Consider the following 25,797-nt stretch of genomic DNA (forward strand, 5'->3'; position numbering starts at 1 on the left):
CCCTCTCCTTTTTCCCCCTCCCAATCGGCGCGAGCCAAGCGCCGCGGCGGGCAGCCAATCGCGGGGCTCGCACGGTCGTGGCTGATCTACCTGGCAACGCCAGCCCGGCGGCCAATGGTAAAAATAGGAAAAGGGAGGGGGAGGGGCCGCCCCGCCAGCGGCCAATAGGAGGAGCGGGAGGCGGGTGATTGACAGCTCGGGCAGAGGCATTCGTGCGCTGAGCGCGCCAAGGCTCAGCCCGGCCCCAGCCTTTCGCGCGGGCCCGGGGCGGGTTTTGGGGTGGGTTTCTCCTGTTTTAAGTTTTTTGTTTTTGTTTTTCTTGTGGGGGACTCTGTTGATGGTGAGCTCCCTCCGGTTACCTCAGAGAACACCGAGCACTGCTGACGCTCCCAGCCAGCCACTCCCTTGTTTTCCTGCAGGTGCTTATGAATAAATTAATTATTAATTTCCCGTGCTCCTGTGCCTAATTCATTTTTTTTAGGGCTGAAGTAAGGTGGGAGTGAACAAGAGCAAGCTGAGCACAGCGGAGTGGGGCCCCACTGAATTTAACCTCTTCAGGAGCACAGTTTCACCCCGCAGCCTACTTTGGGTCAAGGCCAAGTTCTTGCCTCATCAGCACTGACCTAGTTATTGAGGCCATACATTCAGGGCCTCGTCGTGTCGGGCACCAAAAAGTTGTTTTCAACCCTTTCTTTAGGCTTGTGAGAGACAAGGCTCACCCAAGGCTGGGACAGCATGGGCAGAGGACATTCACTCAGAGCGAGTAAAAAGACAACGCACACAGCAGCAATTCAAGGGCTCCAAATTGCTGGAGGAAAGAGGGCACAGAAAAAAAAAAGACATAAATTCAATAAATGTGAGGCTTTATTAGAAAATTTATTAGAAAAGGGAATCTGTTTTGTCTTTTGGGAAATCCAGTTCACCCAAGAGCAGCTCTGAGTCCTGGGGGAGTCCCAGTGTCACCCCGGTGCAGGGAGACTCCAGCGCGTGTGGTGAGGACGGGGCTGGGTTGGCTGAAGGGATCCTGGCTCGTGATCCCGAGGTAATCCTGTATGCTGCCAGCAAGAGATTCCCTCTGCGGGAAGGCCGCCTGCTTCACACACGAAACCAGGTACAAAGGGAAGGGCCTGAAAAAGAAGGGCGTTGCAGCAATAAGGTCTGTGGTACTCCCCTGGTGTTACTAGGAAGTTCACACCTCCTGTCAAAGACAACGGGGGAGCTCCTCTGACACACTCAAGCTGCAGGAAGAGATAAACAGCCCCGAGTTTAAAGCACGGGCTGCGCACTGCTGGAGCTCTTGTTTGCAGCTGTTGGACATCCCAAATGCCCCACAACGCACCTTCCCTGCCCTTCCTGCTGCCCGTCTTCCCCCGTGGGCCTCGCCAAGTGCTTCTGCCACTGAGCGGCCGCCTCCTGCCTTCGGTTCAGCTTCCACAGGGCTTGCACCAGGTAAGAGGCAGCAGCTGGGTCACCTGCGAGACACGTCAGAGGAGGAGAGGTGGTGTCACGGGGGAGGACTTTTCCCGGCTGCATCACGGGGCTCTAATCAGCCCCGGGGCTGGCAGCCAGGACAGAAGCCAAGGCAGATGACATCAGCCCTGCGGCACAGCCAGCCCCTCCTCTGCTGGGGCCCGGGTTTTGTCTGCAAGCAGGCCTGCAGCCCCAGTGCGAGGCTCTGGGTCAGGACTGGGAGCAGCAGACGTGGCAGACCCTGCTAAAGCTCACATCCCTACAGTTTTTCAGCGCTGCTGGAGCACTGAGCAGAAGGTGCTGGTCCGGGTGCCCATGGGTGAACCCTCCAAGCAACACAAAAAAGCCTCTCACCTGGCGAGACCTGCAAGCCGTAATGGAAATCCAGCAAGGCCTCCTTGTGCTTCCCCAGCTCCAGGAACTGCGCACCTCGCCCAATGAGGGAAAGCAACCTGATCTTCTGGAGAACCTCCACCTCTGCCAGGAGATCCCCTGTCACGAAAAGAAAAACACGCACACCTGCAGACAGCGCCCTCCAGGCACTGCCCCCACACCCCAGGGCAGTGGTAAAACAGGCCACACGTCTACTCAGGCTGTTCGTGTGCCAGCTCCACAAACATCTCGTGGCGGAGCTCAGCTTCTGGCTGCCAGGCTGGGAGAGGCAAGGAGGCAGCAGAGGGAACGAGCAAAAAAAAAAACACCGAGAGCTCAGTGCCTTACAAGCCTGCAGCTCAACAGCAACCTCAGCAGGCAGCAGCCTGGCCTTTGGCTGCTTATTTGCAAAAACTGGTGCAAATCTACCCCCTGGAATCCCAAATTGAGAAGCTTTCCAGGTCACAACCATTTAATGTCGCCTAGCAGGGAAGGAGGCAGAGCTGAGGGCAAACCCTGCGCCAGCCCAACCAGCCCATCCCTTCAGAGGCCCAGCGTGGCGCAGAGCTCAGCACACCGGGACAAGTGCCTCCTGCCAGAGGTGGCAGTGGGACCGCAGCCCCGCTCCTTTCCCCGCCACTGCCAAGCGCACCGCTGTGGACAGCCTCACCTGTCGGTTCTGCACCAGGCCCACAAAGGGGGAACCGCAAGAGCTCGCTGAGGCACCTGCAGGTGGGAGGACAGATGAACTTCAGCACCGTGCCTGGGCTGGGAAGTCAGCTGCACGCTGTCACATCAGCCCCCACGCCGATTTGTGCTCTGCCCACACCAGCTCTTGCTGCCTGCTGGGTTCCTGGGGGACTTCGTCACCTGCTGAACTGCGTTACAGCCTCCTTATTCTCGCCCAGCTTGACCCACGCCCAGCCCTGGTGCAGGTAGGCAGCTGCTCTCCAGGTGAGGCAGTGCAGACTCTCCCTCTTCTGGGACAGGAGCCCCCCGGCCAGCCCTGTGCCAGGCGAGGGACTCTCTGGCTGCTCCAGCCCCTCCTCAACTTGTAACATCCGTGGGATCAGGTCATTTGTCCGGCTGATGACCTCCTCGCACACCGTTATGGCATCCCGGTGCCTCCCGTCCTGCTGCAAGGCGGATGCTGCTTCCAGGAATGCCTCAGGGATTCTGGGCAGAGCTGAGCCACCATCCAGGGGCACCTGGGGAGAAGTGACGGCAGTGCTCAGACAGAGCTGCAGCGCATCCTACCGAGCAGAAGGACCCTGCGCTTACTGCGAAGCTCAGACCGTCTCCCACAGACATTGGAGCCTGTTGGAGGAGGCTGCGAAGCAGCAACAGCTCAACATCCAAGAAGGTGAAGCCCTGCTCCTAAAGTGAAGGCCATCCAAAGCCAGGCCAACAGCTGCTCCCCACGGTTTAAAGGGAAGCTTTTTCCCCAGACAGCAGTGGCAAGTGGTCACTGGTGTCAGTCCAAAGGCAGACACGCCGCAAGTGCACGCCCCCTGCTCATCTCCTTCACATCTCAAACTAGACACTGAAGCCTGGAGTCCAGGTACAAAGCTCAGGCCCATGCCTCAGGATGGGGATCCGAACCTCACCTACCAAGTTCCCAAGGGAACTCTTCACCAAGATACCTGCCTGTTGCTGCAGCCCCTCCTGAAACACAGCCAAAAAATCCAGGTAATGCTCCACTGCATCAGCCACCCTGCAACAGGGACAGGACACGTGGTAGAAAGAGCAGGGTGAGCCCAAGAAGTGCCAACATCCAGGCTGAACCTGAATCACCAGCCTGCAGGCACTCCCCGCACCGTACTCGCTCTGCTTACAAGCCCCACCACTTCAGCAGACCTCTGACAGCAGCACTGAACTGGGCTGCTTCCAGGGGCATGGAGAATAACCACAGATTCGAAACAAGCAGTGTGTTGCAAGCAGAATGGAGGCAGCTGTTACCTCCCCTCCTGAAGACACCGCTGTGCCAGCAGGTACTTCACTTCAGAGGGCTGCCGATGGCGAAGGAGAGAAATGTGGATTGGTGTGTGGACGAGGAGCTCTGTTCGGATTAGAAAATACGGACTGGAGGAAGCAGCTGACGGAGGTTTTTTTTCCAGAGCCTGTGAAACAGGAACAGAAAATATGGTTTGCACAACCCTGCTCGAGTCCTAAGCAGCTGCAATCACTTGTTTTTGGCATCTGCAGATGCACCCAGACAAGCAGAAGGGCTGTATGTACCCTACAAGCACAACCACACTGCTCTTACTCATTACAGCACAGCCATTTCCAGTAAAACGGAAGAGCAAACCAGAATCACGGAGACACAGCATCAGGAGATGTGCAAGACCACCCAGAGGATGCTGTGCCTCTGATTTTGGGCTGAAGGTGCTCTGAGCTGCCTTGAACAGCACCTCCCATCACAGCCACAGACCTGGTTAGACCAGATCTTGGGCCATCAGTAATGAGGGCTCGCTCTCTGCAGCTGTTTGTCTGTTATGCATTTCAAACATCTGAAGAGCCAACTCAGTGTTTCCTGCTGTGAGCTGCTCCTCCCAGACAGACCAAGGCTGCTAGGGCTAACAACACTCCCTCACAGCCACAGTACGTCTCGTGAAGGCCTCTTTACTGGCTGCTTTATTAACAGTGATACTCTCTGGCACGAGAGCACAGCCTCTTCTCCCAAGCCACTGAGAACACAAACTGGGACTCGGAGGTCTTGCTACATCCAACAGCCAGGTGTGAGCAGGGGTTCCTGACCAAGTGAAGTGGGCTCCTTCCTGCCCACTGCTGAAAAAACAGCAGAGTAAAACAGCGCCCTAGAAGGCAGAAGCCTGCTTGAAGCTCTTCGCAGGCTCTGCTGGGCAAAAAAATAGCCTGCAGCAGCAGAACGGGAAGCAGACAAACCTCATAGAGCAGACCCAGGGCCTGCAGCTCCACGTCCGTCTCCCCCAGCTCCTGGTACACTGCTGCCACGTGGTACAGGGCAGGAAGGCACTGGAAGTCCACCTGGAGGGCCCGCTTCAGGTGCTGAAGAGCTGTCTGAGGCTTGCCCTAGGTAGATGGGAAGAGATGGAAGTTTCAAGGACATCTTGCTGACGCCTTTACCATTCTGCTCTGCTACTCCAGAGATCCCCCTAAGTGAGGGCAGCAGGCTCGTACAGGACATCCCAGCAATTCCCAGACCCCCTGCACTGCCAGGCTCCCTCACAGAACTCACCCACTGCTACAAGGCAGCACGCTCGTATCACCAGGCTGCAGCACTTCAGCCTCCCTCCCTCCCTGGGACTGATTTTTGAGCCTCTCTTTACATCGACCCCTTACGCTCAGACAAAATCCCTGCCTGGGTTTTGCAGCTGCCCAAGGAGAATGGTGCCACGAGGGTAACTTCTGCTTCACACCTCATCTTGCAGCAGCCTAGGACCACAGAGAGGCAGCGCAGACAGCCTGAGCCTCCCCATGCAGCTCTCTGCTGTTTCCCCTCTCCTGCCAGCAGGGCAGAGGTTTGGCCGTTACCATTTGCCGAGCGCAGCAGCCGAGGCAGGTGTAGATCTGGGCCAGGACCCTCTTGGAGCACAATCCTCCTGCAGCCTCTTGGAGAAGGGAGAGGGCAGCAGGGAGGTTCCCGGCCTCCATCTCCTGTAGCCCTAGGACAGACCGACACCTCAGCTCTGCAGCTCCCCTTCCCACCCAGCCTTGCCCCTGAACAAGCACAGGTAGATCCCCCTCACCTCTACCCCTCCCAGGGGATCCCGCAGCCCCCCACAAGGGGACCCGGCCCATGGCTCAGGCCACGCTACGCCCCAACGTGCCCTTTCCCTCCTGCTGCCACAGGGATCTTTTGTTTGACAGAAAAACGACACTCTGTGTGGAAGTATCCAGCAGAAATAATGGCAGTTTCCAAGCCCAGACACCAAGACGCCTGCCTATGACACCTTCAGATCTGTCACCTCCCTGCTGGGAGCACTATTACCTCCTGAGAGACTTTTGAGAGGTCTGTGTGCAGCATCTCCTGCTCTCCCTACATGCACAAAGGCCCCGTGTCAGACCAAACACAGCAAGGCAGCGCTGGCTGCCCTGCAGCTGTTGGCAGGACAGCGAGTGAGCAAAAAGCTTGGCCAGAACAGAACTCAGCAGTCAGATGAGATCAATCACGTGCTGCAATACCAGGCTACAAGGCTGCACAACAGCTTTGCGTGGCTCCCACAGCACTGTAATCCAGCAGGAACAATGTGTTCGCAAACAGGCAGGCACCAAAAGACAGACAGAAGAAAGGACAATCCTCTTCTGCCAGGCTTCCACTTTCTACAAGATCACTGCAGGGCCCAGACACCAACATAAAGCCACAGACGTGCAGAGAACACCCAGTGACAGCACAGAGACTTAGCTGGGAAAAAAGCAGAGAAGCAATTTGGACACCAAACAACAAAACTGAGACCCAAAGGCTCAGCCCAGGTCCTTTTCCTACAGAAGAGCCCTGAAAAGCCCAACAGCTGGTTTGCTTGGAAAGAGCAAAAGGGACAACGGCAGGGAGAGGGGGCCCTGGGACAAGAGACTAGGGGAAGGAGTGGCAGGGACGGGAATATCCCTACAAACCTTGCAGGAAGGCTGCTGCAGTGCACAGGGTCTCCTTCAAGTCCGCAGCGCTCTGTACAAGGGACATGGAAGCCCCCTCTGCCGGCACCTTCCATGCCTTGAGGAGAGCAAGGAGCTCATTCTTCCCAACGCTGCAGGGAACTCTCCCCGAATCCTGTGAGCACACCGAGAGAGAGCAGGGAACGCTGAGGGGGAGCAGGGAACAATGATCCCAGGGCACAGGGGAACAGAACTCCCCCACCAAACCCTTCACAGTGCTCCCTGTGCTGGGGAGCAAGGTCCTACCGCCTCCTCAGTGTGACTGCTGACCCCAGGCAGCACCCCGACACCTCCGAGCGAGCTGTCCTCAGCTTGGGGGACACCCAGCAAGGCAGACCTGGCTGCTGCCTGAGGGCATTTGAAAAGACAGGGACCCCCTCCCATAACCTGGCTCCCCCATCAGCAGAAAAGGTTCCTCTCTGTCCCACCATCCACAGCTTGCTCCCCGCAGAGGCCGCACGTCCACCTGCAGCCCCTTCCAGCCGGCCCCAGCCACCTGGCTCAGTACCCCAAGGCCCAGGACAGCAGCACGTGGGAGCTATTCCAGGACCCACAAACGCAGCGGGGCTGTGTGGATGCCAGGCAGAGGATTACTCACACCAGCTGGGAAGCACTCAGATCTCCAAACGCTACGGAAACATTTTGCAGAGTGGGATTTATGACAAATACAATATTTATGTCAGCTCTGCGTTCTTTAGCAAACTGGCAGGTATTTATTTGGGTCTGCACAGATATAGGTAGGGCACACACTGTGACCACGTGGAAACTCACAGTGACAGCAAGAAGCCTAAATACAAGTGCTTCTCATCCACCAGACTAAACGGGGCTGCTGGCAGCAGAAACAAGTCAGGCACCATCCCTCTGAGGCACAGTGAGCTGGCTCATGCCCACTCACAGGTGCAGAACACCTGACTTGCCCAGAAAAGCTTCAGATGCCAGCTGCAGAGCGAAGGAGGCAACAGGACCAGCAGGATAACGAGGGGCAGCCAGCTTAAGGATCCCCCAAGGCTACGAGAAGATGACTAACGCACACTAGAGCTGTAGGGGTGGCACGCTGGAACAGCACCCACACGTGCACAGTTACCTCAGCGCTGCTCAGGAGCTGGAAGAGGCCGGCGACGCTTCGCAGGCGGCTGGCAGCCAGCCACCACGCTGCCTGCAGGGCCCCCAGTCGGTGCAGGGGGGCCCGCAGCGTCTCATCGGTCACCTCCTGCAGCACCTTCTGCCACAGCTCCTCTGTGCTGAGGTCCTGCCCAGAGCTTCCACAAGCCTCCAGAACTGGAAGAGAGGGAAGCCGAAAATCAAAAGCAAGACAAACACAGAAAAACAGCAAGAAAGAAACCAGGCATAAGACAGGTCAGTGCCCTGTAACAGACATCGTCCCAAGAGGGAGAGAAAGGCTGAAGCAAGCAAGGGCTCCTCGCAGCAAGAGATGGGAGGAGGTTGTGGGTTTGCCCAGGCTACAGGAGCAGCACAGGAACCAAGCTCTCAGACAGTGGAATTAATGACAGGAGACACCTGTGTTTTGCTAAGTCCTCCTGAGGACATTTGCCCAAGAACAAACACACACCAACACTGCAGATCCCTCTCCAACTTACAGCCTTTTTCAGCGAGTTTTCTTTGAACCCAGCACAGCATAATTAATAAAACCACTTATTTTCTACTGACACTATAACTTTGCTAGAGACTTGGCACTTTATGCCTTGAAAACTCTCATTTCCCTTAAAGCTTTCTGCCCTTCCGCAGCAGGCTGAAGGCCTGTGCATCACCCCCCCTCCCTCAGGAGCAGCTCCACCTCCTCCATTCCTGGCAGATCCAGCCTTCCTCGCTCACAGTTCCCCCTCCTCTGGCCAGTTGCGGGACATCACCAAAGCACAGAGATCGTTCTCCTTACCCCTGAGCAGCCCCTGGCGTATTCCTTCTGCTTCTCCTTCGATAACACGGTCTGATGTTCCCAAAACAAAGAGCAGGGAGTTGTACAGGACGGTGAGCTCCAGAGGCAAGGTGGGGAGGGCAGCTGGCAGCCCTGTAATCAAAGCCAGTTCGACAAGAGATTGAGCTGCTTGGATATGGCTTGAAGAAACCCTACAGCCATCCATACTGATGTATTATCATCCTGCTCTGTGACAACAGAAGTTTCCTATCAAGATTTTTTTGTTGGCATTATTGTTGTGAGATTTTACAGCCTGGGGACTGCACTACCCAGAGTGACAGCAGGTGTCACCCACCTCTCCAGGTTCCAATACAGATTTAGCCATCCATTTCTCTGCTAGCCAAGTGTTGCAGTTCTCCAGGCCAGAGACCCTCCAGCACATCCAAGAGAACACCACACCAGCAGCCTACCCTCTTCCAGCACAGATCTATCCCCTTGCACAGGTTTCCTGTGCTGTGTCTCCCCTGGCACCACCACAGGACAACCCAGCCCCTGCGATGCTCTGTAAGTGGTCCTTAGAGCACCTCTCCCTCTGCTCAGGACTCCTCCCTAGCCCAGTTACAGCTCCTCAGTGTAGCACGGTGACAAGCAACCCAGTCCCGCAGCTTCACAGGGAACAGCTTGCTCACCTTTTCCTGGCACCCCAAAGCCCAGCTGCATCCCCCAGGGCACCGAGGCCCTGGAGCAAATCTGGAGAAGGGCTATGAAGCTGGTGAAGTCTGCACAAATCCTGTAAGCGCCTGAGGGAACTGGGGTTGTTCAGTCTGGAGAAGAGGAGGCTCGGGGCAGAGCTTGTGGCTCTCTACAGCTACCTGAAAGGAAGGTGTGGGGAGCTGGGGGTCGGCCTCTTCTCACAGATGACTAGCGATAGGACTAGAGGGAATGGCCTCAAGCAGTGCCAGGGGAGGTTCAGGTTGGCAATGAGGAGACATTTCTGCTCAGAAAGAGCAGTCAGGCACTGGGACGGGTTGCCCAGGGAGGTGGTGGCGTCACCGTCCCTGGGGGTGTTTAAGGAAAGGTTGGACGTGGTGCTTGGGGACAGGGTTCAGTGGGTGACAGTGATGGTTGGGTGGTAGTTGGACCAGATGGTCTTGAAGGGCTTTTCCAACGCTAACGATTGTGATTCTGCAGCCCCGAGGACCGGCGCTTCCACCCCACGCAATTCGTGCCCGCAGCCAACAAGAAGCCGGGGGCCGGGCCCTCCACTCACCCCTCATCCGCAGCAGCAGCTCCCCGAAGGCTCCTCGCTGCTGCCTCGCCGCCGCCTCAGCACCTCGGGGCCCGGCGCGCCGCGCTGCCTGCAAGGGACGCACTCACCCGCTGCCCTCACGCCGCAGCCGGCCCGGGAACAGCCCCGGGGGAGCGGGGAGGGAGGCTCCGCACCCGCCATCGCCCTGCCAGGGCCTCGCTCTCGGCTGCCCAGGCGCGGAGGCAGCCGGGCTCCGGGGCCGCCCCCCGCTGCCGCTTCATGGCCGCCGCCGCCGCCTCACGGCCCCATCATGGCGGCGCCCGCCGTCCGCCTTCCCGCCTTCCTCTGATTGGCCGCCACCCGCCCGCCCCGCCGTCCCATTGGTCGGCGGGGCGGGCGGGAAGCCGCCGTTGCCAGGGCAACGGCTGAAGGTGCGCGGAGAAGGAGGGATGGCGGCCGGGAAGGTCCAAAACTCGCAGCTGGCGAGCTTCGCCTTCCCGGCTCTGTGTGTTGTGGTGTTTTCTGTGGGGAAAAAGCCCCGGGGCGCTGAGGGACAGAGAGACGGGGATGGGCTGGGGAAAGGGGCACGGGAACTGACTGCAGGGAACGGACACATCCCAAGACATGGTGCCCCCAAAGCACAGCCCCCATGCTGCCAGCAGCAGGGCACAGGGAGCCCCCCAGGGTGCTTTCCCCACCATGGCTGGTTTTGCACTAAGCACAAGCTGGACACAAAAAAATTCCCTCACTGCCTGCTGGGCCTGGCCCACCAAGGAGGGATGAGGAAGTATGGTGGCAGAGCTCCCCTCCTGCACAGACAGACAGGGAGTCACTGCCAAGCAGGGAACGCCACTAAACAAATGGCTTTGAGGGGCATAGGGTGGAAACTTCTCCCCTGAGGATGGCACACTTAGCCAGGGGACACGCAGATCAGAAATAAAACACAGAATCACTGCCCCCAGGGCTACCCCACATAGCCTTGTGCACCTCCACTCAAAAAAAAAATAAATAAATAAAAATAAAAATAAAAATAAAAATAAAAATAAAAATAAAAATAAAAATAAAAATAAAAATAAACAGAGCTCAGGAGCAGCCAGCACTGGTTTGCCTCCAAGTTGTGCCATCAAGAGGACACCAGATGCCATGCTGGAGCCCTGGCCTGCTCTAATGCTGCCCTCTTCTCCTCCCAGCCCTAAGGGCATCCCACCGCACAGGACATCCCATATGGAGTGCTCCAAACTGGGGAGGTGGTGGCCAGGAGGAAGGGAAGGGTCAGGACTGCACAGCTCCCACCAGCTCCAGGGAACCATCCAGCTCTGGTGACAACCTGATCGGGAGGATCCAGGGCAGAGCCTTCTCCCCCAGCACATCAGCTTTCCTTGGCTTGGGCCCTGATGAGTACTTTCAACCATATACTTTTTGGGATTTTAAATAAACAAGCACAGCCACGTCTGTTCCACCACCAGCAGCATGTTGTCATTCCGAGGTCATCAAGCCTTGGACAAATGTTAACTCTGTCATCCTGAACATACTCAGAAGAACAGCAGCCAAACAATCAGCTTGAGGGCCATTGGGGAAAGCTGGTAAAGACTAAACATGTCAGTGAAAGAAGGAGGATCTCCAGCCCTTGGAAAACTTTTCTTGACTCTAAATTCTTTGGTGTAGTAGCCAGTCTCCCTTGGCAGAACAGCCGGCACGAGAGGCCAGTCCTCTGTCCTCAGCATCACCACAGTGACAACGTACTTGCAGTTTCGCTACCACAAGTAGCAAACCCAGCTGCAGTGAGCCGAAATGCATCCTTAGTCTTCTGTGAGAGGACTTGGGGAATGAGGTTACGGTATTTCTGGAGAGGAGACTGCGGCATGAGTAGGCAGAACGATTTGTCTGAAGCGCCCCGATGGAGCTTCAGCTTTTGTCACTGGCTCAAATCTATTAAAACAGGAAATGGATAAAAAAGCCCTAATTTTGACTTTAGAAGTCAGAATTTATACGGGGACTCAACGCCATTTGGTAGGTCTCTGGTGAGACACGTGTGTGTTTTTAGGGAGCTGCAGCTCAGTTCCCTCTGCCCTGCTGCAGCCTCCCTGGGCTGCGAGCCTCCAGCCCCTGCAGGACCGCAGAGGCCACATCTTTGGGAGATGGTGGGCTGAGGAGAGGATGCTGAGTGCTCCGACCATGAAAAACAGGCACGGGAAGGCTTGGTGGCATGATGGCAGATGTTGAAAGAGGACCTAGTCCCAAAGATGGGAGAGAACAAAGGCCAGAGGCTTGGGTGGCAGCAACAGGGGTGTCACAGGCCGGCGTTACACCCTTAGTGGCCATAAGGACTTCTGCCAGCACACAGACATTCAGGCAGCAAGCTCCCGACCAGTTCATGAGGTTATGAGAAGAACTATGGGGGCCCCAGCCTTGGGGTTTAGCAACACCTTAACCTCACGTTAAATGAAAATTCACTGGGGAGCTGCTACCTCCATCCCTTCCCTTCTCTCCACAAATGCACGCTCAAACCTCAGCATAACCCCGGTGGTACCTGAAAACCACTCCTTTGGCCACTAAGGAGTCACAGTACACAGCCAAAAAAATATCTCAAGGATGAAACTGCTTAAGCCTATCTAATGGTGGGTTGCCCCCTTCCTATCCCCACAGTTCCCAGCTGCAAGCTGCTGCCCCTTTCCTTGCACCAGCACCACTGTGCATGCAACCAGGCTGCAGTGCGCCAGCCAAGGCAGCTACAACACAGTCCCTGGTTTTGTCAGGTGAAATTAAGCAGGACAGGCCCACAGGGCAGGGGAGATGCAAGGCTGAGGTGGAAGAGCACAAGCAGGTCAACAGAAGCCAAAATCAGAGCAGTATAAGCCTCTCGGGAATTGCACCCTAGCACGTGAGCAAGCATCAGCCACCCTGCTCAGGCAAAATATAACTAAACCTGTCCTCAAGGGATATTTTCTACAGCTGCTGGGCACTTGGGGCTGTTAGCAAGAACTCAAACGATCAGTGAAGCAGCGAGACACTTTTCCCAAGACTTTCCAGGGCAGAGGAGAGGAAGAGTCGAGGAGTTACACAGGCTGTCTGCAGCGAGGAACGCAAGCAGGGGCAGTTACAATGCATGAGTTAAAAACCCAGCGGGGACCAGAACAAAAATCAAAGCTTGAAACTCAGGCAAGCAGTCCCCAGCTCTTTCCAAAGGAGAAAGAGATGAAAGGTTTCATAGCACCAAGTAAAGCCACACAGTGGTTCAGGGCAGTAAGAAATCCCAGCTCAGATCAGCAGCGCAGGGGGAATTTAGCTGGAACGCAGCCAGGCACCATGGTCACTACTTCCCACACCTGCCCACACAGAAATACATCTCCTGACTGCAAGCCGTCAAGAGCAGGTAGGAGACAGCTCGCTTGCAGCACAAAGCCCCATGCAGAAAAGCAAGGTTAAGAGGGAGATAAGCACCAAGTATTGGATCACAGGCGCCATCCTCTGCAGTGCGTGGGATTCCATCAAGGTGACATCAACATCCCTCAGCATGTACGCAGGTACCAGCGGGTTAGGCCACCTCGCAGAGGAGTTGTCACACGCTCAGGGCTTTCAAGCAGCTGTTCCCAGCACACACCAAGGCTGCTCCTGCAGTTAGGAGACCTTCTCCAGCCTCCCCCTTCCTCCTGACAAGGCCCAATATAGAGGTGAGTCAGATGCTCTGTCACTATGTCCGAATGCAACCCAACTGTTCCCAATGAACTGCTGGCAGCCTGTGGCACGTGCTCAGGAGGAGACAGGGAGCCCTGGCTGCCACAGCCCAGTCTGTGTGGACACTGCCAGGCCAAGACCACCAGTGGAGCTTCTCAGTCATGGACACAGTTCTCCCTGCTACCACCTTCCCAACAAGCTGAGCTGCTGCTGGCTGTACAAGACAGCCGAGCTTGCTCCCCACTGCCCCTAGTAGTGTCGAGAAAGACTAGGAAAATAGGAGCATAGGGTGGGACGGGCCTCACTACAGACCAACAAACTGGCTTGACAGTGGAGCAGCTGCCACCGAGACCCCAGGAACCATCTGCATACAAAATCGTGTGCACTTTGATTCCAGCATGAAAACTGAGCATGTGGAGAGAAGTGGTGGCTGCAGGACCCAGCAAGAGGACAGGGTCGTAGCCTTCCCTTTCCTCCTTTCCCCTTCCCTCCCCTCCTCAGCGATCCCCTTCCAGTAAGTCAATGTCTCTGCTCAGGCAAGGTGACGTTTCCAGGCACCTTGCCGGCCCCTGCAGCCTACCAGCTGCACAGTGGGGACGATTGTCAAGAAAGCAGCAGCAAGGCCTCCTGTCGGTGTTTCCCCAGAGGAGCACTTCAGGACTCTTGCTTCTCGGCTTCCTCCTGCTGCTAACAAACTCCCAGCAAGAGCTCCAGCCTCAGCCGCTGAGAAACATGCTCCCTGCAGAGCTTCACAACGAGCAGGGAACAGCTGGCACCGGTCCTTTTGTGCGACGCTGAGGCAGGGAGCTGGAGATAATCCCCGACTGCTGTCGGCAGGCACTCGTTGCTGGCGGCTGGTGCATCCCTCCCGGCCCCAGGGAAGCAGGGAGATGACCACAGCCTCGGCCGACGAGCAGGTCAGGATCCCCACATCTCCAGCGCTACCTGAGCTGAAGCTGGCTGAACCAGGTGCTGACGGCACAGTCCACACGCATCACCAGGGAGATCCCCAGCAGCAGGCAGATGCTGCTCACCACGAAGCCCAGCGACTCAAAGAGGAACCTGCAGGGACAACAGACACGGCAAGGATATCACAGCCAGCATGCTATGCTCACTCCCAGCAGACAGTTTTCCCTGACAGTGAGAGGCTGCTAGCACCACAGATCCTAAAACCTGAATTAGACTCACTCCCCAGCAGTGCATGCTGCCTGCAATCTGGAAGCAAAGCATGCCTCTGGCTCCTGACTGGCTTAGAGGCTGATCAGGAAGGCACCCAAGTGAGATCTGGAGATCCTCAGAGGCCAAGGATGCCCTGCATGCCTGCTATCCCAGAGGTCTGCATCTCATTTGTGCTCTGGTACCTCTGCCTTTGGCTCCCTGACACGAATATTCTTAACTTCCAGGTGGACTCTGGGTGTCCTTGGAAATCAACATAAGGACAAGTTTTAATGCTCTAGCTTAAATCCACCTTCTGCACTTCAAGCAGGAATTAAACAAGGACACTCCTACAGCCCCTGCTAGGTAGAAAGTCACAAAAGATCGATCATGTTGTCACTTCCAGCATTACTGGCTGTGAACTCTAGCCAAGATGTCAGAGATACGAGCCCTCACCCAGCATCGGAGCAACTCCTGGGACTTACTTTGGGGCAAAGACTTTCCAGACCATGAGGTGCCTCCTGAGGATCATAGCTGCACAAACACAGGCCAGAAGCTGTGGGGGAGACCAGGAAAAACAAGTTACAGGTGACTCTGGAAAGACCTGGGCAGTACATTCACATCTGAAGGTGGAACTAAACCGCGCACACCTGAGGGGCTGGCATGGCACACATCAGAAATAAGCAACCCAAAGAGGATTCCCTTTCTTTGTGTCCTCAAGCCAGGAAACACAAACAGCTCGTGGTGCACACAGGCCCTCTGAGGAAAGGGCTGGTCTGGGACAGCACCACGGAGGTGAGAGGGACATTCCTGCTGTCCTGCTGCAAGAGCCTGCCCCTTCCCGTGAGCTGTCCCTGGTCTGACCACACAGGAGAGCAATTTGAAAGGCTAAACCCCAAAAAGCTACTCACTTGTTTTGTGGGATTAGATTCCTGATGCTGAGCTCCCTGCATCACCACAACACGAGAACAGATGAAAATAACAGAGCTGGCACCAATAGAGATGCATGACTGGGACGAGGGGGAGCAGGGCTACAACCCTGCAGTTTCTGAACAGATGTTCCCACTCTGGGCAGATGGAAAGGGAAAGCAGCCTAATCTGCTCTTCTGCTTCCATGCTGGAGCCCTTCCCAAAGCAAAAGGCAAACGGCATGGTTAAGAAGAGGAACTGTGCATCTGCTCTTCCACCTGCAACTAGGTGTATCACCCCTGGGCCTGTCTCTGTCCTGGCTGAGCCCCTTCCCACGTCAGGGTGCCCCATGGTCCTCACAGCACACTGTTTTCCTCTCAGACAGCCACCCCGCCTCAGCCTGTACCTGTGTCCCGAGGACAAAGAGGTATTTCAGCCCCAGCTGCAGCAGAGCAGCGGAGAACTTCTCCGGGGACTCCCGCAGCCTCATCTCCATCATGTGCTCCTCCACCTCTTGCAGCTCCTCCTGGGGCTCCTTCTTGGGTTTCTTCTTCTGTGAGCTGGGCATCTCACACACAAAGGGCCAAAGCAGGAGCAGAGGGCAGCCGACTACCTCAAGGACAAAGGCACATGAAGTTACCGGGAGCCCAGGAGATGAGGAGCAGTCTAGGCTCTGCTGTCACGCCCTGGACGTGCAGGACGCATCTACCCCAGCTCCAGCTCGCTGGTCAGGCACAACTGCACGGCGGCTGCAGGCCACGGGCAGCTCTGTGGCCCCAGAAGGGGACAGTGAGGATGCTGCTGTTCAGCTGGTGCCGGAGCCTTCATCACCTCGCGCTCAGCCTCCAGACGAGGCAAGGCAGCGAGCCGTGCCTGCTCAGGCTCAACGGCCCAGGAAGAAATTGATTTACCTGCAAAGAGGATATGGGAGGCAAACGTGTTGGCGCCCACCAGGACAGCAGGAAGGAGGTTCGTGCTGTGGTCGAGGTGGAAGCCCACGAAGGCTGCATTCCAGTGGATGGCCGGGAAGATGGGCTGGTGGCCCGTGGAGTAGAAGAACTGGGAAGCAGCAAGGAGCCAGGAGATGACTGCGAACCAGGGCACTGAAAAAGACTCTGAAAGAGAGGGTGGGGAGAGAGAGAGAGAGATCAGTATCAAAGAACAAGACAGTCCAAAGAAGCCTACTGGGTTTTCTTCCAGGTTCCCCTCCCACATGCTTTTCTGAGACACAGAAATTAGACAGATTGCCGGCACAGGACACTGTGTGTGACCAGACATTCCCTCTGCTGCCCACCCTGCTCCTGGACTCTGTCCGGAGCAGTGTGCTTGGTGGCTGCTCACACCCTGCAGAGAAGGGACGGGGGTAGGATTCCCTCCTTCTCCCACATTTCCTCCCATTTCTCTTCTAATTGAGGACTTAAGCAGTCTAACAGAAACTAGGAGGATCCTCCAAGGAGGATCAGTGCACTGCCATTCCCCCAGGATTGGAGACAGAGCCCCACCTCTCCCAGTGGAACCAGGACAAGGCTGCTGCAGATGAGGCTCAGGGTGCACATCCACCGAGCCCCGACTCACCAGTGTCTCCTGCGAGGCTCCTGGCACGCGTGTGGATGTGCAGCAGCACAAAGGCCTCCAGGAAGAGGAGCAGGAAGGCGAGACTCAGCCGCTCGCTGTGCAGGAGCATCAAGAGGAAGCCCAGCAGGGTGAGTGCTATGACCAGGGCCGCCGAGTACACGCTGCCCAGCCCGTACGCTGCGACCGTGGCCCTGCAGCTGCCCCGCTCCAGGCGATTCTTCTGAGACTCCTGCATCCTCCTGTAGATCTGAGGTATGACGTGGAGGAAGTCGACCTCGGAGCTGGGAACCCCCTGGTAGGGAGTGACGATGGATCCCGCCGACTCCCGCGTGTCCTTTGCGAACACCGTCATGGGATGGCACAGCAGGAGCAGCAACCCCACGGACGTTAACCCGTAGACGGCCCAGGGAAAGGCGACGACGGCCACCTGCACCAGCTCCTGCAGCTTGCCGAGAGAGTCCTCGGCGCTGGAGGCGACGGCCCAGTAGCAGGCGATGCAGAGGACCACCAGCGGGAAGCCCCAGCGCACGAAGAGCACGAGGGGGTCGGAGCTGTTCAGGTTGCCGTAGTGCCGCAGCCAGCTCCGCACCGCGTACACCATCCCGGCCAGCAAGGCCACGCACAGGAGGTAGAAGAGGTTCTTGGCCCGTGTGTTTCTCAGGCTGGCAAGAGGCGTGAGGAAAACAGAGGGCCGGCACTGAGGGATTTCTTCACGGCACTGGTGGAAGAAGCCGGAGAGGCGCACGCAGAGCAGAAGCGCGGCCACCAGGCACAGCAGGTACCAGCTCTCTTTGCGGTAAGAGGAAAAGCCAAGGAGCTGCTGCTTGGGGCCTTCTGGCACAGTCAGGCGACCGTCCCAGTGGAGCTTCCCCACCAGCAACGTCACCAGTGAGGCCAGCAGGAATGGGGCCACCCGGGCCTCAGCCACCACAAAGCTATCGGAAAACATAGCTCCGCAGCGGAACAGGAGGATGCCCATGGGGAAGGCCAGGACCAGCCACGCTCGCAGCCTCTGCCTCGGGCCAACGCTGGCCAAGGGTGGCTGGCTGCCCACCAAACGGGCTCGTTTGGGATGCCGGCCCCACCAGTGCCAGAAAAAGCCCAGCTGAGAAGCTGCGGCTGCACAAGAGGACAGCAGGAGGAGATCCAGCCCCTCCTGGGTGAACGTGCAGGCCAGCCCAAGCAGAACAGCCACCACCAGGCCCCAGAGCAGTGGGTAAAGGAGGCAGCTGCGATAGAAAGAGTCTGACACTGCGGCCAGCTCTGAGGCCACGTAGCAGAGCAAGCAGGACGCAGCAATGAGGGCGCAGCCCCCCACCATACGCAGGGGATGGAAGCGGGCCCAGGACTGGGTGCACACAGCCCGTGCCTCCCGCAGGTAGAGCTGGAAGCGACTGATGAGGCTCCTGAGCCTGGCCTCCATCTCTGGAGGCGTCAGCATCGCCCTCTGCACCTGGGCCAAGAGCTGAGTGTGCTCCTCCACAGCGCTGGAGAAGAGCTCCTGCAGGCGCTGGAGCTGCTCCGCTGGCAGGTCCTGAGCCACCTGCGAGTAGGAGCGCAGGAAACGATCCACCTGTAGCAGGAGAGAGCACACAGGGTCAGAAAAAAAGCACCAGGAAAGGGATTCACCGTCACCCTCCTCACACAACCCCTTCAGAATGGAATTATTCCAAACCCAATGTCAACTTTCACTTTTTTTTTTTTTCTCCTGAGGATAAACGTCACATTAAAGAGCTTGTAGTGGATCAGAACAAACTGTTCTCTCTTTCTGAGTACAAGTACATTAATGCATTGTACCATGGGCTAAGGAGAGCTCCTTCTGCCTCTTACTTCAAGACCACAGGAACAGAGCCAGCTATAATCCCAAAGTTTTAAGAAAAGCGTTAAGAGGGCATTAGCAGGGCAGGGCACCTGCGCAAACATCAAGCTGCTCAGCAGTGTAGATCAGCTCAATCCCAAAAACTCACTGACACATTCATACGGCTTCCAGTCTCCTCAGAGTGCAGGCAGAATCAGCCTGCCTCTGCCCACAAATGGCAAACGTTCACACTAGCTGCCCCCAGGCTTGCCCGACATCCCTGGTAAGCCAATGCTTCTTAAAGGCCAACGTGATCAATCCAGAAACCTCCTCAGACAGCTCAGTGCAAATATTTAAATAGACAGTACTGGATGAGGCTAACTCCTCGCAGACCATGATGAATATTCCCAGTGACTAATGGACAGTAAATTACATTATCACCTTTAAATGTCAAAGCACCCTGCTCCTCTACAAACACACTGCAGACACCGAACACTTCTGCTGTCACATCTTCTCCAGCAGGCTGAGAGCAGCTCCCACACAAGAAGCTGTGTGCAGTAAATCCCCCACGTGTCCAGGAGCCAGGACTGCACATCTAACCCCCGTTACTACCCCAGGACTGTCGGCAAGTCTCTCCCTGCTGTTTCCCCTCCACACGAGAGAAGAACAGCTCAGAAGGCCGTGCCCGTACCTGCTTGGCGTTGACGTGATAGACAGAGAGCTGCTGCAAGACTGCAGATGCAGCATCGCCGTCCCCGGAGAAGAGCTCAGCCATCACCTCCCCAATGTTGCTGTAGGGGATGGGCACCCCCAGCAGCAGGGCCACAGTGGGCACCAGGTTCACCTGGGGAACGGCCTCGGGCTCCTGGAGAGACAGGGGAGGAATGAGGCTTCTGGCAAGGACACAGCAAGGCAGACTTCCACCTGGGAGAGGGGACGGTGGGGAAGGCAGCCCTGCCAAGAGGAGATGCTGTGGGAAGCAGGAGGGGTTAAAGCATGGGAAGCTCAGTCCCGCTGACAACAGATGAGGGAGGATTCCTGCAGGTCCTTGGGTCTGGTTCTGGCTGTCTGACTGCTCACCAGGCCTCACTCAAACACTCCTCACAGCCGGAGGGGCCCGAATCCCTCTGAGTGTCTGTGACTGGGTCCCAAACACCGGCCCCACATTTCCACCCTCTCAGGAAAGGTGACAGACTTCCCAGCCATCTCAATCCAAACCCCAATAGAGCTGTTACCCTCTGTGCTCTTCCCCTCTGTACCCCACGATGCAGTTTTCCCCCTGGATGCCACCTCAGGCAGCGGCAGCTAAGGATCAGCTGCTTCTCACCTCAGGAGGGTCGGTGTCAAACAGAGGCGTTTTGCTGTACACAAACAGTGCTGCGTTCACTTCCTTCTCGCTGTCACCACCGTGGTCTCCAGTCTCTGTCATGCCATGGTCCCCAGCCACCAGAAGAAGGGTGTCATTCCCCAGGTGTTCCACCAAGGACCTGGCACCACGATAAGGAAGGTCAACATTTAGAAGCACGGGTGGGAGACAACATGCCGCCACCAAGCCTGCCTGCACGACAGGGGTGAAGCACACAAAAGGATCTGAGCAAAACTAAGTGCCGACACGAAGCTCTAACAACTAAACCATGGACTAGGGTAATGGATGCTTCAAAAATGAACCGAGCCCTGAGATGGAGTGCACCGATGTTGCCTAAAACCCCTGTGAACAGGGTTGCTTAAGGCCTTAAGGGACCTCTGAAAAAATACAATTCATAAGGAATGTTCCCAATAGGAACAAATTTCAGGTTGATCCTATTTGGGACTTGTCTATTGTATCACATTGTGTGAGCAATCTCCTACTTTGAAGGAATAAAGAGGGGATTTGTCCCTGAAGGATGGAAGAAGTATGACATTATGTATGCTTCATTCTCACATGCTCACATTCTCACAAGTTATGCCCTCCTTCCAGCAGCAAAAATGAAATCGATCCTGAGACAAAAGCCACAGCATTTTGTGCTGTGTGATCAGAACTTCTGGATCCCATCCTGCCCTCTGACATGAAGGCACAACTCACGAGCCTACACAGTAAATGCAGCATCCCCTAGCCAGGGTTCTCCAAAAATTTTTCAAATATTAGCCAAGCTTCCGTGTGACAATCTCTATTTTAGAGACTCAGAAAGCGAGGCTCAGCTGTACTCTACATGCACCACCATGGTTTGGTTGAGAACCAAGGCTCCCAGATCTGAAGACAACCTTGGTTTCAAAACCAAACCTTGTTCTTTGCCATTCCCTCACAAACACAGGTCTACACAACTGAGACTGTCCCACAGCTGGGGTTTTATCTGCTGGTGGTCACACCCATTTATCACCTGAGCATCTCATTCATCTGGGTGAGTTTCTTTGCCATTTCAGGATGGTCAGGTCCGTGCTTGTGCCCGCAGTGGTCCACGCCGAGGAAGTGTGCAATCAGCAAGTCCCACTCACCACTGTCCACTGCAGAAAAAGAGAGGCCTTGTCGCACACTAGCCAAGGATTTAGGAAAGTGTTGTCCTCCTGGATCCCTCTGCCAGAGCTGCCTGGCTACCTCTGAAAACTGCTGATTCTTCCCCTCCTCCCATCTTCACTCCCATCTTTCAAGCAGATCAGTGAAAGTTTTAACAGAGCCAGACTCTTAGCCCGTGCACCTTGATGCCACACTGCGGAGAGCTCAATGCCCAGCAAGTGCCCCAATATCCATATTTTTCATTCACCACCCCTCAGGAGAGGAATGGCCCAGTGTCACCCATGCCATCTTGAAATACCCTCAACTCAAACTGACATAAACTTAGCTAAACCGAGGGGAGGCTCTGGAAAAGGAGAATGCAGAAATCCAGTCCTTCCCTGGAGATATTTCAGGTCAGCCTCATCAACATGCCCTGCTGTGTCCCACCTGGGACATGGGCCTGCCACACCACTGCTGTCCCTAGGTACAAAGTCACCCCAGCCCCTCTCCTCTGCTTTGGGGTCATCACACATGAAAACCAACAAGCTTGCAGCTCAGTGACAAACTGCATCTCTCCTACAAGGCAGCACCTATTGCTGGGGCAACTTCCCCACCTTCCCTGTAGAAGACTTTTGCAACTTTGATTTAGCTAGATTTATGCACAGATAAAGCAAAGAACATTTCCCCTAGTCCCGCATGCTCAGAGAGGAGTCTGAAATCTCACAAAATTCACAGATCAGCCTCACACTTCGCCTTCTCCCCAAGACTGGGACGTGAAATTCTGCTGAGAGCAGCGCTGTGCCCCAGCCTCCCACCACGTAGCTGCACTACTGGGTATGTCCTGCGCCACTGCCCAGGTGGCCACGCACCAAAATTAAGTGTGAGGAGACAGATAATCCTCCTGTTCTCTCCTAGCAGTGTATTTCTAGGATAGCTTTAAACTGTAGCCCAATCCTACCAATCTGTGCTCTCTCCCAGATGGAGGAAAAGTACTTAGAGAAGCAGTTACAGGCTCTGAAAGCTGGTTTATCTGTGGAAATCCAGCTAGAGCACTGTAATCCCTGGGCAGCAGACAACAGTGGGTGAGGCTGCCCAGTGCCACTCTGGAATAAAAAAAAACTTCCACAATTCTCAGTTCTACCCCAAACTTACAGCAGGACCCCTGTATAAGATAAAGCCAAGCCCTAGGAGAAGAGCTGCTTACCGGTGGGATAGAGATGCTGCAGGATCCCATTGTCCACAGTGTGAAGATCCTTCACGTTGAAAGAAGGGAAGAAATACGAGCGGAAAAACTTGTTTGGGAAGAGTCCTTCCCAAGTGTCATCACCCATGAAGACCACTCTTCTTCCTGAGGCAGAAAGAAAGGAATTAACGGGAGCTGGGAGCCCACGTGAGTTATGCCATTACCCACGTTAGTGAAAAGAGCCTGGGCAGATCCAGGTCAGGCTCTGGAGCACTGGCTCCTCTCCAACCCACACTCAAAAGTGACCTAAAATAAAAATTCTGTGCTGAGACTTGAAACATGACAGCGATGGGGCTTCACATGCAGAAAAGAGAAGGCAAAAGCACGGCAACTTTCCATTGCCTTCACTCTGCCACCCCTTCTTCTGTCTGCCACCAGCCACCCCTTGGTGTTTTCACAGAGCCTCTCCAGCATGGGAGCAGGAACCATAACCCTGCGCAGGGTCTACGAGTGTTTTTGGCCTCTGATGACTTACTGCACGCGCCCACCTTTCTCAAGCTGACAGCCCAGCACTGCTGCCTCACCCCAGGCACAGGCATGACTAACAGCCTTGCTGCACTGAGCCCTAGAAGGAAATCTCTGGGTGACACAATCCCAGAATGGCTGAGGTTGGAAGGGACCTCTGAGGATCATGCAGTCCAAAACCCCCTGCCGAGCAGGATCGCCCAGAGCACAGTGCACAGGATGGCATCCAGGCGCCTCTTGTAGACTATCTCCAGAGAAGGAGACTCCACAACCTCTCTGGGCAACCTGTTCCTGGGCTGTCAGCGTGACAGTAAAGCAAGGCCCTCTCATATTCAGCCAGGACCTGCTGTGCTTCAGGTGGTGTCCGTTGCCCCTCGTCCTGTCGCTGGGCGCAACTGAAAAGAGGCAGGCTCCATCCTCCTGACACACTCCCCTCAGAAATTTAAACACATTGATGAGGTCTCTCCTCAGTCTTCTCTTTCCCAGGCTAACCAGGCCCAGTTCTCTCTCTCCACTCCATCATCCCACCCAAACAAGCTCTTTACACAGCCAGGCAGCACCAAACTACAAAAAAAAAAACGTGGTGACAGCCGCAGGCACCCTGTGTGACACCCCACAGCATACCTGGCCCAGCTCTGCCCCTGTGAGGCCTATCACCCAACTGCAAACACAACCCACCGACAATGCCCTTGGCTTCTCACAGCCACTCCTGGTGGTGACCTTGTGAGTCACCACCTGCACAGCCACCTTCACCTGCGTCCTCACCATCTTTGTAGAAATCCCAGCCACGCTCCCGTTTGCTTCCTACTCTCAGAACACGCCAGAGAAACCCAGCCTGCATGACAGCCCAGGCCGAAATAATTGATATCTGGGTGAAGGTGAAATAATTAGCTAATGGGCGGCGTGGTAAACAGCTCCCTCACCACAGAGAGAGAGGAATACAGGTCCTGGCCAGCGTTTTCCATGTTTTTCCCCCCAGACGGACACCACACGTACCGTTCTGCCCCAGCTGTGCCAGCAGGTTGTCCTCCTGGATCGCGTAGGTGGCAAAGTTGCTGCCCACGTCGATGAAGGTGGGCAGCGAGCCGGTGGTGAGCCCCTTGATGCGCTGCATGGTGGCGGTGGGGGGGTCGGCTCGGAAGCGGTAGAGGCGGGCATGGCGGGGCTGGGAGCTGGCCAGGCGGTGCAGGAAACCCAGCTTGTTCTCGTAGGGCAGCGGGCTGACCTTGGCTGGGTTAAACCTGGCGAACTCGAAACGCAGGGCATCGATGATGACCAGCACGGCCTTGGGGAAGCGGCGGGGCAGCCAGCAGGAGCCTGGCGGCAGGCTCTGCTCGTCCCAGGGCGGCGGCACCAGCGGGTCTGAGCAGGAACTGCTGTTGGCGAGCTCGATGCGGGTGAGCAGGAAGCCGCTCATGAAGAGCCCGATGCCAGCAAAAAACAGAAAGCAGACCCAGGCCAGGAAGAGCAGCACCGGCCACCGCTGCATCCTGCGGGGGGAGAAGGGGTCAACTCAGTCCCCTAGGGCTTTACCAGCACCCACCCCATGCACCCCACTGCCCCTACAAACACCTCCCAACCTGAGTAAATCCCTTAGTGCTGCCACCCCCTGCTACCCCAAATCCCCTCCACCACCACCCCACTCCCCCAGCCTGCTGCCTACCCCCTGCCCCCTTCCATGCCCCCCCAAACCCTCCCTGATCCCAAAACCACCCCGACACCCCCCAAAACCCCCCTCACACCCCCCAAACCCCCCTGACACCCCCAGCCCCACACGCCGACCACCGCTCCCCGCCCCCCTGCCACCTCTCGCCCCCCAGCGCCCCTTCCCCGTGCCCCCACTCCCCTCAGCCTCCCCCAAAATCCCCCCACTGTCCTCCCCCACCGCTCCGGGCCCTTCCCCACCTTTCTCACCCCCCCTCCCCGGGCACCCCCCGGCCCTCCCTCACCTGCGGCCCCCGCGGCCCGGCCTCCGCCGCCCTCGGAAGCGCCCAGCGGCGGCGAGGCGAGGAGGAGGAGGCGGAGGCGACAGCGGCACCCGGCGGCCGGGAGCCGTTCCCCAGAGCCGAGTCCTCCAAAAAGGCTTTTTTTTAGGGAGCCGAGACCCTCCCCCAAGCCCAGCCTGAGCGGGGGCTTCGTGGGTTGATGCAGCGCCGCGGAAAAACTCAGGGAAAATCCCCTCCGCCCGACCACTGCCTCAGACACGAAGCAGTCCCATGGGGTTTGTAGGGTTCCTGAGAGATTTGTCCCCCAAAATGAGCACTTCTTGGGTCCCTGACACGCTCCTGTGCTGCTCCCCTTCTCCTCAGAGCAGGCCATGAGCCCTCACTGGGCACTGACACCAGTTGCACCACTACCCACTGCACCCCCGTCCCAGTCCCCATCCCCTGAGGACAGCAGCGACAGCTCGAGCTGCCACACGTGAGGTGAAACCCAGCCCGGTGCGAGGCTGCACGAAAATCCAGCCACAGGGACAGGCAGCCCACAGCCCCACAGAGCAACCCTCTTTGCAGATTATCCAGCCCCCCGAGTTGCTCAGGACGAACATCACCTCACCCCTGTTATAAATGATGAGAACTGATTTAAATGAGTTATAAAGATGAGAACTGCTTTGTATCAAAATTGCCTAGCTTTGGATTATTTACTAGCACAAGAAGGAGAAGTCTGTGGAAAATTTAGCTTTAGTAATTGCTGTTTAAAGATTGATAAAAAGGGTGTTTCTTCCTAGTAACTGATAGAATGTTATGTTCTGGTTTAGGATGAGAAGAATGTTAATAATATGCTGGTGTTTTAATTGTTTTTAATTGTTACAGAGCAGTGCTTACACCAAGCCAAGGACCAAGCCAAATTCAGCTTCTCACTGTCCTGTCAGCAGGCAGGCTGGGAGGAGAGCCGGACTGCTCAGGGTTAG

At 56.2% G+C, this 25,797-nt stretch overlaps 2 protein-coding genes across 3 annotated transcripts; both read right to left on the reverse strand.

The window, feature by feature from the left end:
- Positions 1-919: 919 nt before the first annotated feature.
- FANCG (FA complementation group G) lies at positions 920-9,877 on the reverse strand (the record flags this gene model as incomplete). The annotated part of the gene is made up of 14 exons (XM_084305114.1): positions 920-1,127; positions 1,340-1,472; positions 1,825-1,962; positions 2,513-2,568; positions 2,713-3,050; positions 3,490-3,556; positions 3,802-3,962; positions 4,747-4,893; positions 5,356-5,486; positions 6,436-6,589; positions 7,559-7,752; positions 8,369-8,500; positions 9,618-9,705; positions 9,791-9,877. 14 exons carry the CDS (start codon positions 9,875-9,877, stop codon positions 920-922), a joined length of 2,034 nt encoding a protein of 677 aa, XP_084161240.1.
- A 1,200-nt stretch (positions 9,878-11,077) lies between these two features.
- On the reverse strand, positions 11,078-24,881 carry PIGO (phosphatidylinositol glycan anchor biosynthesis class O). 2 transcript variants are annotated; one of them, XM_084305420.1, is made up of 11 exons: positions 24,836-24,881; positions 23,883-24,376; positions 22,383-22,526; positions 21,066-21,189; positions 20,036-20,195; positions 19,400-19,573; positions 16,911-18,483; positions 16,247-16,450; positions 15,742-15,944; positions 14,912-14,982; positions 11,078-14,333 (listed from the first exon to the last, which is right to left on the reverse strand). In XM_084305420.1, the coding sequence occupies exons 2-11, from the start codon at positions 24,373-24,375 to the stop codon at positions 14,213-14,215; spliced, it is 3,267 nt and encodes a 1,088-aa protein (XP_084161546.1). In that variant the 5' UTR covers position 24,376; positions 24,836-24,881; the 3' UTR covers positions 11,078-14,212. The 2 variants fall into 2 exon arrangements, with proteins under 2 accessions (XP_084161546.1, XP_084161547.1); XM_084305421.1 differs by lacking the exons at positions 11,078-14,333; positions 14,912-14,982 and having other exon boundaries at positions 15,755-15,948.
- Between the last annotated feature and the right edge of the window lie 916 nt (positions 24,882-25,797).

Source organism: Netta rufina (assembly GCF_964035555.1).
Source record: "Netta rufina genome assembly, chromosome: Z".
In the NCBI taxonomy this organism is placed as follows: domain Eukaryota; kingdom Metazoa; phylum Chordata; class Aves; order Anseriformes; family Anatidae; genus Netta; species Netta rufina.

Excerpts from the sequence above, each read along its gene's own strand:
- PIGO (XM_084305420.1), bottom strand. The coding sequence starts at position 24,375 with ATGCAGCGGTGGCCGGTGCTGCTCTTCCTGGCCTGGGTCTGCTTTCTG. Across the intron at positions 21,190-22,382 it reads GCAGCATCTCTATCCCACCG|TGGACAGTGGTGAGTGGGAC; the intron begins GTAAGCAGCTCT and ends CTTTTTCTGCAG. Across the intron at positions 16,451-16,910 it reads GAGCCTCGCAGGAGACACTG|AGTCTTTTTCAGTGCCCTGG; the intron begins GTGAGTCGGGGC and ends CCTCTCTTTCAG.